Source organism: Sapajus apella, unplaced genomic scaffold (assembly GCF_009761245.1).
Source record: "Sapajus apella isolate SASKATOON/1434 unplaced genomic scaffold, GSC_monkey_1.0 scaffold76, whole genome shotgun sequence".
NCBI classification, from domain to species: Eukaryota; Metazoa; Chordata; class Mammalia; order Primates; family Cebidae; genus Sapajus; species Sapajus apella.
In genome coordinates, this window is record NW_022437016.1 from 2,989,436 (window position 1) to 3,004,914 (window position 15,479).

At 38.0% G+C, this 15,479-nt stretch overlaps 1 protein-coding gene and 1 non-coding gene across 4 annotated transcripts; one reads left to right on the forward strand and one right to left on the reverse strand.

Annotated features, from left to right (window-relative positions):
- The first annotated feature begins 45 nt into the window (after positions 1 to 45).
- TLR4 (toll like receptor 4) lies at positions 46 to 15,217 on the forward strand. 3 transcript variants are annotated; one of them, XM_032251435.1, is made up of 3 exons: positions 60 to 908; positions 4,434 to 4,600; positions 8,215 to 15,217. In XM_032251435.1, exons 2-3 carry the CDS (start codon positions 4,461 to 4,463, stop codon positions 10,451 to 10,453), a joined length of 2,379 nt encoding a protein of 792 aa, XP_032107326.1. In that variant the 5' UTR covers positions 60 to 908; positions 4,434 to 4,460; the 3' UTR covers positions 10,454 to 15,217. The 3 variants fall into 3 exon arrangements, with proteins under 3 accessions (XP_032107327.1, XP_032107326.1, XP_032107325.1); XM_032251434.1 differs by having other exon boundaries at positions 60 to 441; XM_032251436.1 differs by lacking the exon at positions 4,434 to 4,600 and having other exon boundaries at positions 46 to 441.
- On the reverse strand, positions 3,447 to 3,553 carry LOC116532494. The gene has a single exon (XR_004260887.1). It is a non-coding gene; the product is annotated as a U6 spliceosomal RNA (small nuclear RNA).
- Positions 15,218 to 15,479: the final 262 nt, after the last annotated feature.

The following is a 15,479-nucleotide window of genomic DNA, read 5'->3' on the forward strand; positions in this document are numbered from 1 at the left end:
CTAGGCAGAGGTCAGATGACGTCCCGGGATAAAAGCCAACTAGCTGCCTCTTGCTGTTTCTTTAGCTACTGGTCTGCAGACATTTCCTTCTTCTTCTTCTAACTTCCTCTCCTGTGACAAAAGAGATAATTATTAGAGAAACAAAAGTCCAGAATGCTAAGGTCGCCACTCTCACTTCCTCTCACCCTTTACCCAGCGCTGTTTTGAATACACCAATTGCTGTGGGGCACTGACTCCAGGAAGAGAAGACACCAACGCTTCAGAATCTCTGCGCGGTCAGACGGTGATAGCCAGCCACACGTTCACGGGGCCACTGCTGCTCACAGAAGCAGTGAGGATGATGCCAGGATGATGCCTGCTTCATGCCTGGCTGGGGCTCTGATCCCAGCCATGGCCTTCCTCTCCTGTGTGAGACCAGAAAGCTGGGAGCCCTGCGTGGAGGTATGTGGCTGGCGTCAGCTCCTCTGAACTTTCCCTGGCTTCTGCCCAGAACTTCATACTGTGTGCTCTGGTTTGTTTATTTTTGCAAAAAAGAATTAAATTACCTTAAAGATTCAGGAAGCCACGGAGATCCACTAATTCATTGTTGGAGGGCACTAAAGGCAGCCAGTGGGGGTTTGTTCCATTTGCAACTTTTGAGTGCTAACAGGGGCTTAGATTACGTAGATCTGCTTAAGATCCCTGCTCTGCTACCTTGTGGCTGCTTGAAGAAATAAACCTCTCTGAGACGAGTTTTCACATTTATAAAAGAATTTTAATAATACTTTCTTCACTAGAGAGTAAGCAGATCGCTTCTGCGTCATTTTTTCCCCACTGGTGGTCTTTACACAGAGCTTCAAGCAGTCATCCTGCCCCTTTCAATCTCAGGATGATGGCTTGTTTGTGACTCAAGAGAAAGAACTTTCTAGGTGGGTGTCAGACTTCTGTATGCAGTCACATACTTTAGTCCAGAGGATGAATAAAATAAGAGAATGGAAAAAGAAAGGAGAGAGAGAAGAAAAGAGCAATAGCGAACGAAGTATAATATCAGCTAATGCAACGGTTTCTTTCTTTGTGAAATACCAACCAGCTGATTGGTAACCTTATTCATGATGGGTCTCTTTTGATTTTCCCCTGCACAGACTTCACAGTTGCTTTAGAAACCCATTGTAGAGCCAAACAGCTAAGAAAATGATTTACAGCAAGCCAGGGTCAGATACTCAGGAGAAGCAAAGCCAGCTGCAGTCCTGAAGTTGAGAATATGGGAGAAAACAGAGTAATATTTAGAAAAGACTAATTCATTGTCTCGAAGTCCTCTGTTCCCACAATTCCCTGCCCATAGCCCTCCTTGTCTTCTTCTCTGTATCTCTCTGCTGTTAGGTTAGTGGGGATAGATTCTCCAATCAGGATCACCCTGAGAGAAAACCAGAGTGAATCTTGACTCCTTCTTTTACCCGTGTGCCTTTCCCTGTCAGTCCCTGAAGCCTCTCCGTCCCTGCCCATCCCCTCAGTGCCACTGTAAGGCAGTCCTTCATTTCCCCTGGTGCTGACTTTCACACAGTGACTGCTTTCCTGATTCCAATCTTCTTCCTTTAATTCATTCTGCACGTTTTTGTTTGTTATGTATTTGCATTTGTTATTATTTTTCCTTAGGCTTCGATCTAAGAAATTGCTCTCTTTAGAAACTTTTAGTAACTCTTTATTGTCATTAGAACAGTTTTCTACCACAGGGCCTTTGTACAGGCTATTTCTTCTACCTAGAATGCCGGATCAGTGCTATCTAATAGCAATATTATGTGAACCACATATGTACTTTTGAAGTTTTTAGTAGCCTCATTGAAAAAAAGGTAAAGTGAATTTAATTTTGATAATATTTTTATTTAACTTAGCAAATTCAAAATAATGTTTAAAATTTTAATATATATTTACCTATTACTGATATTTTACATTCCTTGTTAGGTACTAAGTCTGAAATTTAGCATGTAGTTTTACATTTACTTCACATCTCAATTTAGACTGTTTACATCCTCTGACTTAGGTTTCACCACTCTCACCACTCACCAGCTAATCTGAGTTTGTTTTCCACTCCTTCTGTGCTCACATTGTCCTCTCCTTACGACATGTTTTTCTTCCCCTTTCCGCATATCTAAGCCTGACTCATCTTTCAAGACCTACTTTAAAATCTTCCTTTTTCTGGAAAGTCTTTCCATAATCCAGACTTGATCTCTGCTTTCTCTGAACCACAGGACATATTTTCTAAACCTATTGTATGGCCGCTCTAGACAGTGTTAGCTTTGCTCCTATCTAAACTCTTACTCTAGACTGTGAGTCCACTGAAATCTGGAGCCACAGCATATTTTTCTTTGTAATGCCCACAGGGCTTGGCAGAAAATGCCTACGATTTGGACTTAAGTAAACTCTCACTTAATCAGTTATTCAATCAGTTATTCATTTATTCAGCAGATATTTATTGAGCATCAACCATTTGCCAGACACCATTCTGAGTGCTGGAGACAAAGCAGGGGGCAAAACCATCAAAACTTGCGATGGAGTACAGGATATGAACAATACAATGGGAACAACCACACAGACAACATAATGTTAGATGCTGATACATCCTGTGAACGGGAATAAAAGAGGGCAAGGAAAGGCTGTGTGGCACTGTTCTGTTTCTATTAAACATTAGTTTTGAGGCTCCTATGGCATGTAACATTTAAGCAGACATGTCAGTGAAGACCTGCATGTTTGAACTCTTGACTTTGTGCATATTACTTCATATCTTTGAATTTCTCATCTTTAAAATTTTCCTCATCTTTAAAATGCTTATTTGAAGATTAAGTGGAAGTACATAAGATATAAGAGATTAATAATGTATAATAATGATTAATGTTAACATCTATTGATCATTAATACTGTAGTGGGCTTCTAAATAAGCTCTTTAAATACCTTATCTCATTTAATCCTTCAAATAGATTCTATTTGTTTAAACAACAGAAAACTACAATTAGCTGGCTTCAGCAAGGAATTTTGTTGGAGGAAATGAGAGAGTTCAGAAATTAGATGGGAGTGTTAGAGAATTAGGCTTACAAAGAGTATGGGAAAGTAGACTAGAAAGCAGCATAAGAACAAAGACAGCATAAAGCTCTTTACCTTATTTGCTGGGTTCCACCATGGGAATCCATGGACTCTAAAGATTTCCCTCTATTTCTACATCACTCTGCTCAAGGCTCAGTGAGCCAAGAAAAAGAACACAGTTGTCAAAATCCAGACTATGATTAAGGAAGGTCTGGACATCTTGACTGTCAGATAGTCTCCCCAAGGTGCTATATAATGTGGGATATTTAGAATGATAGTAGATATTTTTTTTTAATTTCCAACTTTTATTTTAAATTCAGGAGTACCTGTGCTGAGCACACAGGTTTGTTACATAGGTAAATGAGGGCCATGGGGATTTACAGCCAGATCATGAAAATATGGAACACGTCATGAATTTGTGTGTCATCTTTGTGCAGGGGTCATGCTAATCTTCTCTGTATCATTTCAATTTTAGTATATGTGCTACTGCAGGGAGCACGCTATTGGATATTTTGTTACCGACATTTGACATATGATGAAACGAGGCTCACTGAGGGTGTTTTGTTGTCATTGTTGAGTTTTATTGTATATTTTTAAATTGATTTGATTTTCATTTTTAAGGTTAAAAACTTTCTCCTTTTTCTGCTGAGAACAAGACCCACTTAACAGAAACATAAATAGTGGTTTACATAACTATAACTCTTTTGACATTAGAAAATCTTGGCATTTGATCTTCTTCTTCTTCTTCTTCTCCTTATTATTATTATTATTATTACACTTTAAGTTCTGGGGTACATGTGCAGATCGTGCAGGTTTGTTACGTAGACATACATGTGCCATGGTGGTTTGCTGCATCTATCCCACTCCCCCGCTGTCATCTACATTAGGTATTTCTCCTAATATTGTCCCTCCCCAATTCCCCCACCCCTTGCTATCCCTCCCCTAGCCACCTCCCACCACCCCGACATGCCCTGGGTGTTTTAGTTTTTTTAAAGACGTTGCCCTAAACCACACAAAAGAGCTGGCATGAAACCCAGAGCTTTCAGATTCTGGAGCCTCAGCCCTTTACCCCCTGATTCCATTGCTTCTTGCCAAATGCTGCCATTTTATCACAGAAGTTAGAATTCTGAGCACAGAATAGGTGCTCTTTACTTTCTAATCTAGAGTTAGACATTTTATAAGTGTGAATTGAGTGAATGGATGGACGGATGGATTGAAGGATGGATGGACGGATGGATGGATGGATGGATAAAAAAAAGTGACTGGATTTTGTGCTTGCACAAGAAGAGTCCCCCTCCCCGACTGAGTCTCTAGTCTAAAAGAGGGGAGTTGGCAGAGCATGCAGTAAAGACTTTTCATTTTATGTGTAATCATTGCAGGTGGTTCCTAACATTACTTATCAATGCATGGAACTGAATTTCTACAAAATCCCCGACAACATCCCCTTCTCAACCAAGAACCTGGACCTGAGCTTTAACCCCCTGAGGCATTTAGGCAGCCATAGCTTCTTCAATTTCCCAGAACTGCAGGTGCTGGATTTATCCAGGTAATGAATGCACTTTTACATACTGCACAAGGTGAGATGTTCTTTCTCCTATAATTTCATTATTGGACCAGAAAGCTTGGTTGGTGGAGTCTCCTCTGCGTTCACGTATTCATTCATTCACACATTAGATGTCTTATTAGCTACAAAACCTTGAGCAAGCCACCTCTGTTCTCCAGGTCTCAGTTTTATCATCCGAGAAATAGGCAGTTGGCCGAGACAGTTTCTAAGGACAATTCTAATTTTAGCCTTTCTTCTAAGACAGGAGAGAAAATTAGCTTAAATTATTTTATAAGCAGCTATTTATTGACTGCTTGCTATATGTTGTACACTCTGCAAGAAAACAGGCATATATTAATATATAGCACACAGCCTCCATATTTAAGGAGGCATATCTTCTTGAAAGAGTTAATACCTTAAAGTCCTGGATATGGTGATGGGTATACAGTATATATTCAACAAATTTTAATTCTGAGTTTTTGGATCTTGAAGCTAATATAAAGATAGTGATATATAATAATAGGTGATATGCTATGTTTAAAGTAGAGGTTACAAATTGTGTTGTTCAGAAGAGGGGCCTTCTCTGTGGTGGGTAGTCAAGAAAGATTTCATGAACTGCATAAGATTCAAATAATGTCTAGAATATTAAAAGTAGAGTTGAGGATAGGGAATTAGAAAAAGACAAGTAACCCAAGGAGAAAGATGTCAAAATCAAAAGAAAACATCTGCTGTGGGTAGGGAATAGTGGCTAAGCTTTTCTTTTCTGATGCAGGGAAATATATCATTTGTTGTGGCAGATGAAATTGTCATTATGACATTTTAAGGGAACCAAATTCTAAAAGGGTTTTCATCATCGTCATGGGCCTTATTTGCAAATTGAACTAGGTAAGGGACTATGTTCTCTGCAATAGTTTGTAAAACATTTTACATATTACTTATTATAGAAATTCTTGATAAAGACTAAGGCCACAGTATGAAAATCTCTTTTAGAGCAGATATTTCTGTAGAAGAATGAACATATGATCTATTATACTCTAATTTGGATATAGATAAAATATAACAAAGGGGTAATGGAACAATTCAAAGGCAGTGGCATAGTGCATAGAGCCCTGTGGGAGTCAGAAGACCTGAGCCAAGTTTACCCCCAATATTTATAACATGTAACCTTAGGCATATTACTTCATCTCCCTCTGATCAATGGAAATGATGAACATTATCCTGCTGGATTAAATGTGATAATAAATATTAACATGCTGTATATATTAAAAATTTTGTGAATTATATTTTATAAGCATAAAATATTATTATTATAGAATTTCATTAGTTTTTTAAATAATTTCAACTTTTATTTTAGATTCAGGGGTTTACATGGTTACATTGTGTAATGCTGAGGTGTAGGGTACAGTTGATCCCATCACTTAGGTTGTGAACATAGTGCCTAATAGTGAGCTTTCCAACCCTTGCTGCTTTTTCTCTGGCCCCTCTATAGTAATCCCCAGGGTCTATTGTTGCCATCTGTATGTCCATGTGTACTCCATGTTTAGCTCTTATTTATAAAGTGAGAACACATGGCATTTGGCTTTCTGTTCCTTTGTTAATTTGCTTTGGATAATGGCCACCAGCTGCATCTATGTCATTGTGTTCTACATTTCAGTTTTCCGTGTGAAAATTTTGTCAAGTACTCTATTAAGGTAGACCACCTCTCCCTTTTCTTCAAACAAGAAGTAGTTTTTCATCAAACAATGTCTCTTATATAATTCATCTTCATCTTCAATCCACCAGATACCTAAGAAACTTGCCCCAGAAACCTTCAATATGTTCTTACACAGAGTCTGGCTTCCCTTCTGGTTAGCCCATAGGAGATTCTGAATTAGGGCAAGCAAAAATAGTAGCACAATAGACATCCTTTGCCTTTTCATACAGCATTCACATACAGTAACTCAACTAGTCTTGTAAGAATGCTTTATGATATTTATTTTATATACATATATATAATATATATATATATTTCTTTTTATAGATGAGGAAACTGAAGCTTGAAGAATTCCATTGACTTATTTACATAATCATAGCTTGTTAGCCACAGATCAGAGATTTAAGTTCACATCTCCAGTATCTAAGTTAAATGTTCTTTTTGTCTTAATACTCTGCTTCTCTAAAGTGATTATCACTGATGTAATGACATAGAGACACAGCAAGATCCTTTCATTCTTGTCTGATGTAACGCGCAATGCAGAGATAAAATAATAGGCTGTAAAATCATATAATTCAAAAAAAAGAATTTAAAAAATGATCAGGTTCAGCTGTTTCATTTGAAAATGTGATAACTAAAACCCAGAGAGGAAAAGAGGTACTCAGGATCACACAGTAGGAGAGGACTGCAGAGACAACAGACTCAAGCTCTTTTGTCCCCTCTTCCAGTATTCTTTCTACTGCATTGCCTATTCTTTATCTAGTTACCAATAAATAACAAAAGCTTGGACCACATTGCTTTTATTATTTAGGAAACTGCTGAAGGAGCTAAAACAGGTGGGGAGTATTGTAAATACAATTAAGGCTGGATTAAGAAATAACTTATTTGTACATTGTAACTGACAAGCACCTGCAATGCTAAAAGGAATTTATCATTGGCTTGCTGTTTGCTGGCTGTATAAAAGCCTTGTCTCTAGGACATGTCTATTAACATTGTATGTAGCATGGCTTCCATTTCTCTTGGGATAAAACTCAAAACTCTTCATCTTATTAGTAAACTTCTGCCTAATTGGAAACTTTTCACCACAACTCCACATTGTACACTCCAATTTCGTCTGTAATCCAACCATGGGAGCTGTTTGTCATGATTTTTGCATGTGTCATTTTTGCTGTCAATCTTGGGACTTTTGTGTCTGCTGTTTTCATCTCCTTTTATGTTTACTTCTACGAATCTTTCAATTTTCAACTTAAGTGTTCTCAGAGAAGCCTACTTTGATCTCTTGGTCCACAACAGTTATCTGGAGGTGAACTCTCATAGCACATAGTTTTCCGTTTCTTCCACACAACTCACTCCTAAAACCTGTTACAAGCATGTACCTGTTGTAAGAATGACTTTCAAACATTTCACTATCATGCATGCACAACTTTTTATAAACATTAAGAGTATCTGTGACACTTATGTGTAATTTTTTTATATCTTTGAAATTGATATTTACTATTTATCATGGCTAACAACTAACAACTATCCTTATTATCTGTATCAATAAGATGTATGATCACAATTTTGTGTGACAGAAAATGGCTAAACTTGATCCAAGGCCATTGCATACTTTATCAACCACATGATCCTTATATATCTCAATTATTGATCTTTAGCTGATTTCCTTCACATGGGTTTTCTCTTCTGCTTATCATGTATACATAACATGACAAAAAGAGCCTACCATTGCAGCAGGTATGATAATACCTCAATCTGTGGGGCTTCTTATTTGCTCATGCCATTATCATCTGTCCTGCTCGATGTCTATGCACAATCATATGACCTATCACATCTGTATGAAGAGCTGGATGACTAGGATTAATATTCTATTTTAGGTTCCTATTCAGCAGAAATATTTTTAATCTGTGTCTTTTTTTTCCTGTAGGTGTGAAATCCACACAATTGAAGATGGTGCATATCAGAGCCTAAGCCACCTCTCCACCTTAATATTGACAGGAAATCCTATCCAGAATTTAGCCCTGGGAGCCTTTTCTGGACTATCAAGTTTACAGAAACTGGTAGCTGTGGAGACACATCTGTTATCGCTAGAAAGCTTCCCCATTGGACATCTCAAAACTTTGAAGGACCTTAATGTGGCTCACAATCTAATCCAATCTTTCAAATTACCTGAGTATTTTTCTAATCTGACCAATCTAGAGCACTTGGACCTTTCTAGTAACAATATTCAAAATATTTATTGCAAAGACTTGCAGGTTCTACATCAAATGCCCCTACTCAATCTCTCTTTAGACCTGTCCCTGAACCCTATAAACTTTATTCAGCCAGGTGCATTTAAAGAAATTAGGCTCCGTAAGCTGACTTTGAGAAATAATTTTGATAGTTTAAATGTAATGAAAACTTGCATTCACGGTCTGGCTGGGTTAGAAGTCCATCGTTTGGTTCTGGGAGAATTTAGAAATGAAAGAAATATTGAAGACTTTGACAAATCTGCTCTGGAGGGCCTGTGCAATTTGACCATCAAAGAATTCCGATTAGCATACTTAGACAACTTTCCAGATGATATTATTGACTTATTTAATTGTTTGGTAAATGTTTCTTCATTTTCCCTGTTGAGTGTGTATATTAAAAGAGTAGAAGACTTTTCTTATAATTTCAGATGGCAACATTTAGAATTAGTTAACTGTATATTTCAACAGTTTCCTCCACTGAAACTCAAATCTCTCAAAAGGCTTACTTTCAGTAAAAACAAAGGTAGGAATCATTTTGCAGAAGTTGATCTGCCAAGCCTTGAGTTTCTAGATCTCAGTAGAAATGGCTTGAGTTTCAAAGGTTGCTGTTCTCAATCTGATTTTGGGACGACCAGCCTAAAGTATTTAGATCTGAGCTTCAATGATGTTATTACCATGAGTTCAAACTTCTTAGGCTTAGAACAACTAGAACACTTGGATTTCCAGCATTCCAATTTGAAACAAATGAGTGAGTTTTCAGTATTTCTATCACTCAGAAACCTCATTTACCTTGACATTTCTCATACTCACACCAGAGTTGCTTTCAATGGCATCTTTAATGGCTTGTTCAGTCTCAAAGTCTTGAAAATGGCTGGAAATTCTTTCCAGCAAAACTTCCTTGCAGATATCTTCACAGATCTGAATAACTTGATATTCCTGGACCTTTCTGAGTGTCAACTGGAGCAGTTGTCTCCAACAGCATTTGACTCACTTCCCAGACTTCAGATACTAAATATGAGCCACAACAAGTTCTTTGCATTGGATACATTTCCTTATAAGCATCTCTACTCCCTCCACGTTCTGGATTACAGTCTCAATCACATAGGGACTTCCAAAAATCAGGAACTACAGCATTTTCCAAGTAGTCTAGCTTTCTTAAATCTTACTCAAAATGACTTTGCTTGTACTTGTGAACACCAGAGTTTCCTGCAGTGGATCAAGGACCAGAGGCGGCTATTGGTGGAAGTTGAACGAATGGAATGCGCAACACCTTTAAATAGGAAGGGCATACCTGTGCTGAGTTTGAATATCACCTGTCAGATGAGTAAGACCATCATTGGTGTGTCAGTGCTCAGTGTGCTTGTGGTATCTGTTGTAGCAGTTCTGGTCTATAAGTTCTATTTTCACCTGATGCTTCTTGCTGGCTGCATAAAGTATGGTAGAGGTGAAAACACCTATGATGCCTTTGTTATCTACTCAAGCCAGGATGAGGACTGGGTAAGGAATGAACTAGTAAAGAATTTAGAAGAAGGGGTGCCTCCTTTTCAGCTCTGCCTTCACTACAGAGACTTTATTCCCGGTGTGGCCATTGCTGCCAACATCATCCATGAAGGTTTCCATAAAAGCCGAAAGGTGATTGTTGTGGTATCCCAGCACTTCATCCAGAGCCGCTGGTGTATCTTTGAATATGAGATTGCTCAGACCTGGCAGTTTCTGAGCAGTCGTGCTGGTATCATCTTCATTGTCCTGCAGAAGGTGGAGAAGTCCCTGCTCAGGCAGCAGGTGGAGCTGTACCGCCTTCTCAGCAGGAACACCTACCTGGAGTGGGAGGACAGTGTCCTGGGGAGGCATATCTTCTGGAGGCGACTCAGAAAAGCCCTGCTGAATGGTAGACCGTGGAGTCCAGAAGGAACAGTGGGTGCAGGATGCGATTAGCAAGTAGCAGTAACTATCTGAAGAGGGAAAAAACAAAAAACAGCTTCTGAGGCATTTCTTGCCCAGCTGGGCCCAACACTTGTTAAGTTAACAAGTATTAAATGCTGCCTCATGCCAGGCATTATGCTAAGGACAAGTAATTGTATGGCTCACAAGATACATGGGAATGCAAATCTCATGGCACCTCCAGTGCAGACGGAATAAATGCTAGACTAAAATACAGAGTGTTCCAGGTGGGCATTTCAACCAAGTCAGCCAAGGAACCCATGACAGAGAAAGTCATTTCAACTCTTACCTCATCAAGTTGAATAAGGACGGAGAAAACAGAAAGAGGCATTGTTCTCCTGAGTCTTTTGAATGGAAATTACATTATATATTATGTTATAGCCATCATAAAAACCATTTTGGTAGTTTTGACTGACTGAACTGGGTGTTCACTTTTTCCTTTTCCATTGAATTTAAATTCTACTTGATGACTCATTGGGCTCCTGATGCAAGATGCACCTTCCATTTTAAGTCAGTTTCCTTACAGAGGTTAAAGTTTAGTGGCTAATTCCTAAGGAGACCTAATTAACACATGCTCACAATCATCCTGGTCATACTTGAGAATGCTCTGTTTTTTAACTAACAACCCCTGATGTATTTTTATTTTTATATATCCAGTTTTTATTTTTTAATGTCTTTAAGCCAATATCATAAGTAAGGTTGTTCAGGATGTGCTTCGAATATCCATATTTATTTGACCACCATTTTTTAAGGAAGCACGTAAAGTACACTCTGTCACTTTGTCATTCAATGTCATTCCAAAGTTAATGCCTCTTAAGTTATGACTGTCATGAAAGCAGTGTTGAAATAATTTGTATAACGGTACTTTTTTTAAACAGGGAAAGAAAATTTCCACTTCCTGGTCATATCATGTACAATTTGGGCAAGGAAGGAAGAGGGATGACCTCAGGAGGTCACCTTTTCTTGATTCCAGAAACATATGGGCTTATATACTTGGGGTGACCCCATAAAATGAGTTGCAGCAGAATTTTTTTTCAGAACAATTGATGTTTAATGGACCTCTGAATCTCTTCAGGGAGAATGGAGGGCTGGGATCCTTCCCCTGCACCTCCTCACTGCCAGGAGAACTACTTGAGATGGGATTCAATGCAGGGAGTACATACATTGTTGCTTCCTGTTGGGCACTGCTCCCTGACCACATTTTGGGAAGAGTGGATGCTATCATTGAGAAAACAATGTGCCTGAGATTAATGGGGTTCATTCGTATAAAGAGAGTTCCCAGAAAAAAAATGTTCATTCATTCTCCCCAGAAACAGAATATTCAAGAAAAGGACAATGAGGACATCATCAGGAAAATGAAAATAAAAACCGCAATGAGATATCACCTTATACCAGGTAGAACGGCTGCTATAAAAACAAAGGGTCACCAAGGATATGGAGAAATTGGAACCCTTCTACATTGTTGGAGGGAATGTAAAATGATGTACCCATTATGAAAAACACTGTGGAGGTTTCTAAAAAATTAAAAATAAAACTACTCTATGATCCAGCAATCTCACTTCTGTGTATATACCCAAAATAATTGAAATCAAAATTTCAAGAAAATATTTACACACCCATGTTCATTGCAGCCCTTTTCACAATCACTGTTTCCAAAGTTATGGAAACAACCCAAATGTCCATTGAAAAATAAATGGACAAAGAAAGTGTGCACAAACATATAATGGGATCTTATTCAGCCTATAAAAAAGGGGGAATCCTGCCATTTATGACACTATGGATAAACTTGGAGGTCATCATGCTATGTAAAATAAGCAAGTAACAGAAAGACAAATACTGCCTGATTTCACTTACATGAGGTACTAAAATAGTCAAACCCATAGAAGCAGTGAATAGAACAGTGGTTCTTAGGGAAAAAGAGGAAGGGAGAAATGAGGAAATAGGGAGTTTTCTAATTGGTATAAAATTATAGTATGCAAGATGAATTAGCTCTGAAGATCAGCTGTATAGCAGAGTTCCTATAATGAACAATACTGTATTATGCACTTAAAATTTTGCTAAGAGGGTACATCTCATGAAGTATATTTACCATATGCACTTTTGGTAATACATGGTATATATTACCATATAGTTGGTATATATTTCCATTACAAAAGGAAACTTTTGGAGGTGACAGATATATTTATCACCTTGATCATGGTGATGGTTTCACAGGGATATGACTATGTCTAAACTCATCAAATTGTATATATTAAATATATGGAGTTTTGTAATATCAACTATATCTGAATGAAACTATAAAAAAGGAAAGACAACAAAACTCAATTGTCAAAACTGGAACTATGAGAACACTCAGAAGTGATATTTTACAGAGTGTGTCAGAGTGTGTTTGGTTTGAGCATGTCTAGGGTGATTGAACATCCCTGGATGTGTTTCTATGTCTCATGTACTAGTGAAAGAGAATGTATGCATTTGCACAACATATGCCTTTGAACAACATACACCTGTGTGTCCCGATCAGGGTTGTGTGTCCCTATCAGGGTTGTGTGTATTTGGAAGTGTGTGACCATATCTGTATAGAGGAGAGTGTGATTATACTTCTTGAAGAATAAATGCATTTGAAGTAGATGTCTATGGCTGTTTGAGATGGGTTCCCTACTCTTGTGGTGCTTTTACAGTAGTCTCACCTTATCCCTTATCCTTGGTGGCTATGTTCTCAGACCCCAAGTGGATCTCTGAGACCCCAGATAGTACCAAACCCCATATATGCAGTACTTTTTCCTATACATAAATATCTAAGGTAAAGTTCATTTTATGAATTAGGCACAGTAAGAGATTAACAACAACAAATGATAAGTTGAATATAACAATGTATTATGATAAAAGTTATGTGAATGTGATCTCTCTCTCTTGCTGCCTCTCTCAAAACATTGTACTATACTCTCCTGTTTTCAGACCATGACTGACCATGAGTAACTGAAACCTGGGAAAGTGAAACTGTGGGTAAGGAAGGAACTAACATACATACATGTATCATTGTTTATCTATAGATGTATGCATCAGTTTCTAAGTATGCTTGAAAATGTGTGATTTTGTGTGCCTGTGCTACATTTAAGTGCAGCTCTATTCATATTTGAATGTGAATTATGTATATTCATATTTGAATATGAATTATGTGTATGTGTTTATTTAAGCAAATATACAAGGCTCTGAGAAGGAAGATCAACATACAACTTGGAGTATTTCCTACATACAAGGCTGACATTGGCCTACTTCCTGTCAGTTCCCTCTCCCAGATGGAAATTCTAGACATGGCAGGTGAGGTGGACAAGAAGGGAAAGAAATTATATGCGTAGAACAGAAGGAGAAGAAAGAGTAAAGTCATGCCTCAGATAGCCTCTTTGTAGCCCTTTAAACCCTCTGGATTTAAGAGGGATGAAGGGTAGAATAAGGAGAGATTAAAGCCAATTATAATGCCTTAAATTTGTGTGATACAACTTGAAACATATTCACACAACTATAATCATGTTTAAATATCTTACTAGCTGAGTGAGGTAGCAAATGAATAATTACTTTTTCCATATGATTGATAAGAAAGCTGAAGTTCAATGGAGTAAATTTGTCAGTAGGCCACAGAGTAGGAAAGTGACAAAACTGAGCCTAGGCCTCCAGTTCACTCAAGGACACTTTTATTATTCCACACCCAATTGCTTCATGCTTAAAGTTGGCAAAACAGGAAGTGAAACTCCTGCAGTTCTCTGTGTGGTTGACACTAGTCAAGGGTTTCTCAACTGAAACCGGGAATCATTAAGCCAATACATATGCATGTATGTTATACACACCAAATGATTTATTTATAATCCTCTTTCCACAAAGGAATTGAAGGAGCTTCAAACAAAGGATGCATAAACAATAGAGATAATCAACAATAAGTAGAAAATCTGGACATAGAACAAAAAGAGGAGAGAAAGACACTGAGAATGAGCATTAACACAGCGTTTCCCTGTTTCTGGTGTTTTGGACAGTGTGCCTTTTGGAGAAAGCAAAAACTCAAATTCACTACTTATCAACCATGTGCCTTGGGCTACGCTTCTCTGAGAGTCTGCTTAGCTCAAATGTAAAATGAGAAAAGAAGTATTATTTTGTAAGGTTGTTCTAAGGGTTGAAAATAATGTATTATGTTCAATACAGGGACACTGTCCTTACGGATGTGTACTCCTCTAAGACTTGATAAAGAGGGTACAGGGAGGTCTTCTCAGTAACAGCACTAAAGTAATTGCTGTTTTCCCAGCCTGTGGAACCACAGAAATTACTGTAGCTAAAATTAGGCATTTCTTTCTGACTCAGTCTCTACTCATGGGATTGTCAGAACCCACCCTCCTTCTGGACTCTATAAACTTTTCAGAAAGTTTATAGAAAGTTCATCAGCAGGCTCCTAGAGAGGCTTAAATGAACTTGCACAAAGTGTGAAGTGAACTGTCTGGGAGAGTGAAAACCAGTCTAAGGCAGTGTATCCATCTACTTGTGTGATAGCGTGAAAGCCACTCAAGTGTTTTGAGGCTCAGGTCTTAATACACCAAATGGAGGAAATAATACCTTGTTAGCAGACCTTACTTGGTTAAAACAATAATGTTGATAGTTGCAATAGTTACATTTAATTGATCAATTGTTTTCTGCAAGGACTTTATCTGTGCTATCTCATTTAGTTTGTCACATCAATGAATTAGGAGGATATTAAAGTATTTCCAATTTACAAATGAGGAGTCTGAGTCTGGGAGTCATTCTATCATGTGTCCAGTGTCACTTGCTCATTAGTGGCAGCAGGGAGATTAGGATCTAAGTCCACTTCCCTGCGGAGACAGGGCTTCTAAATACTGTTCTATGCCAATAGCACCCTGCTCTCACAAAATGATAAAACCTCCTAACTCAACATTATAATTTTGACTGATATTAAACAAAGAAATGTATTATTATTATTACTTGCCTTTATTTATATTACAGCCATAAGAGCAGGAAAAAA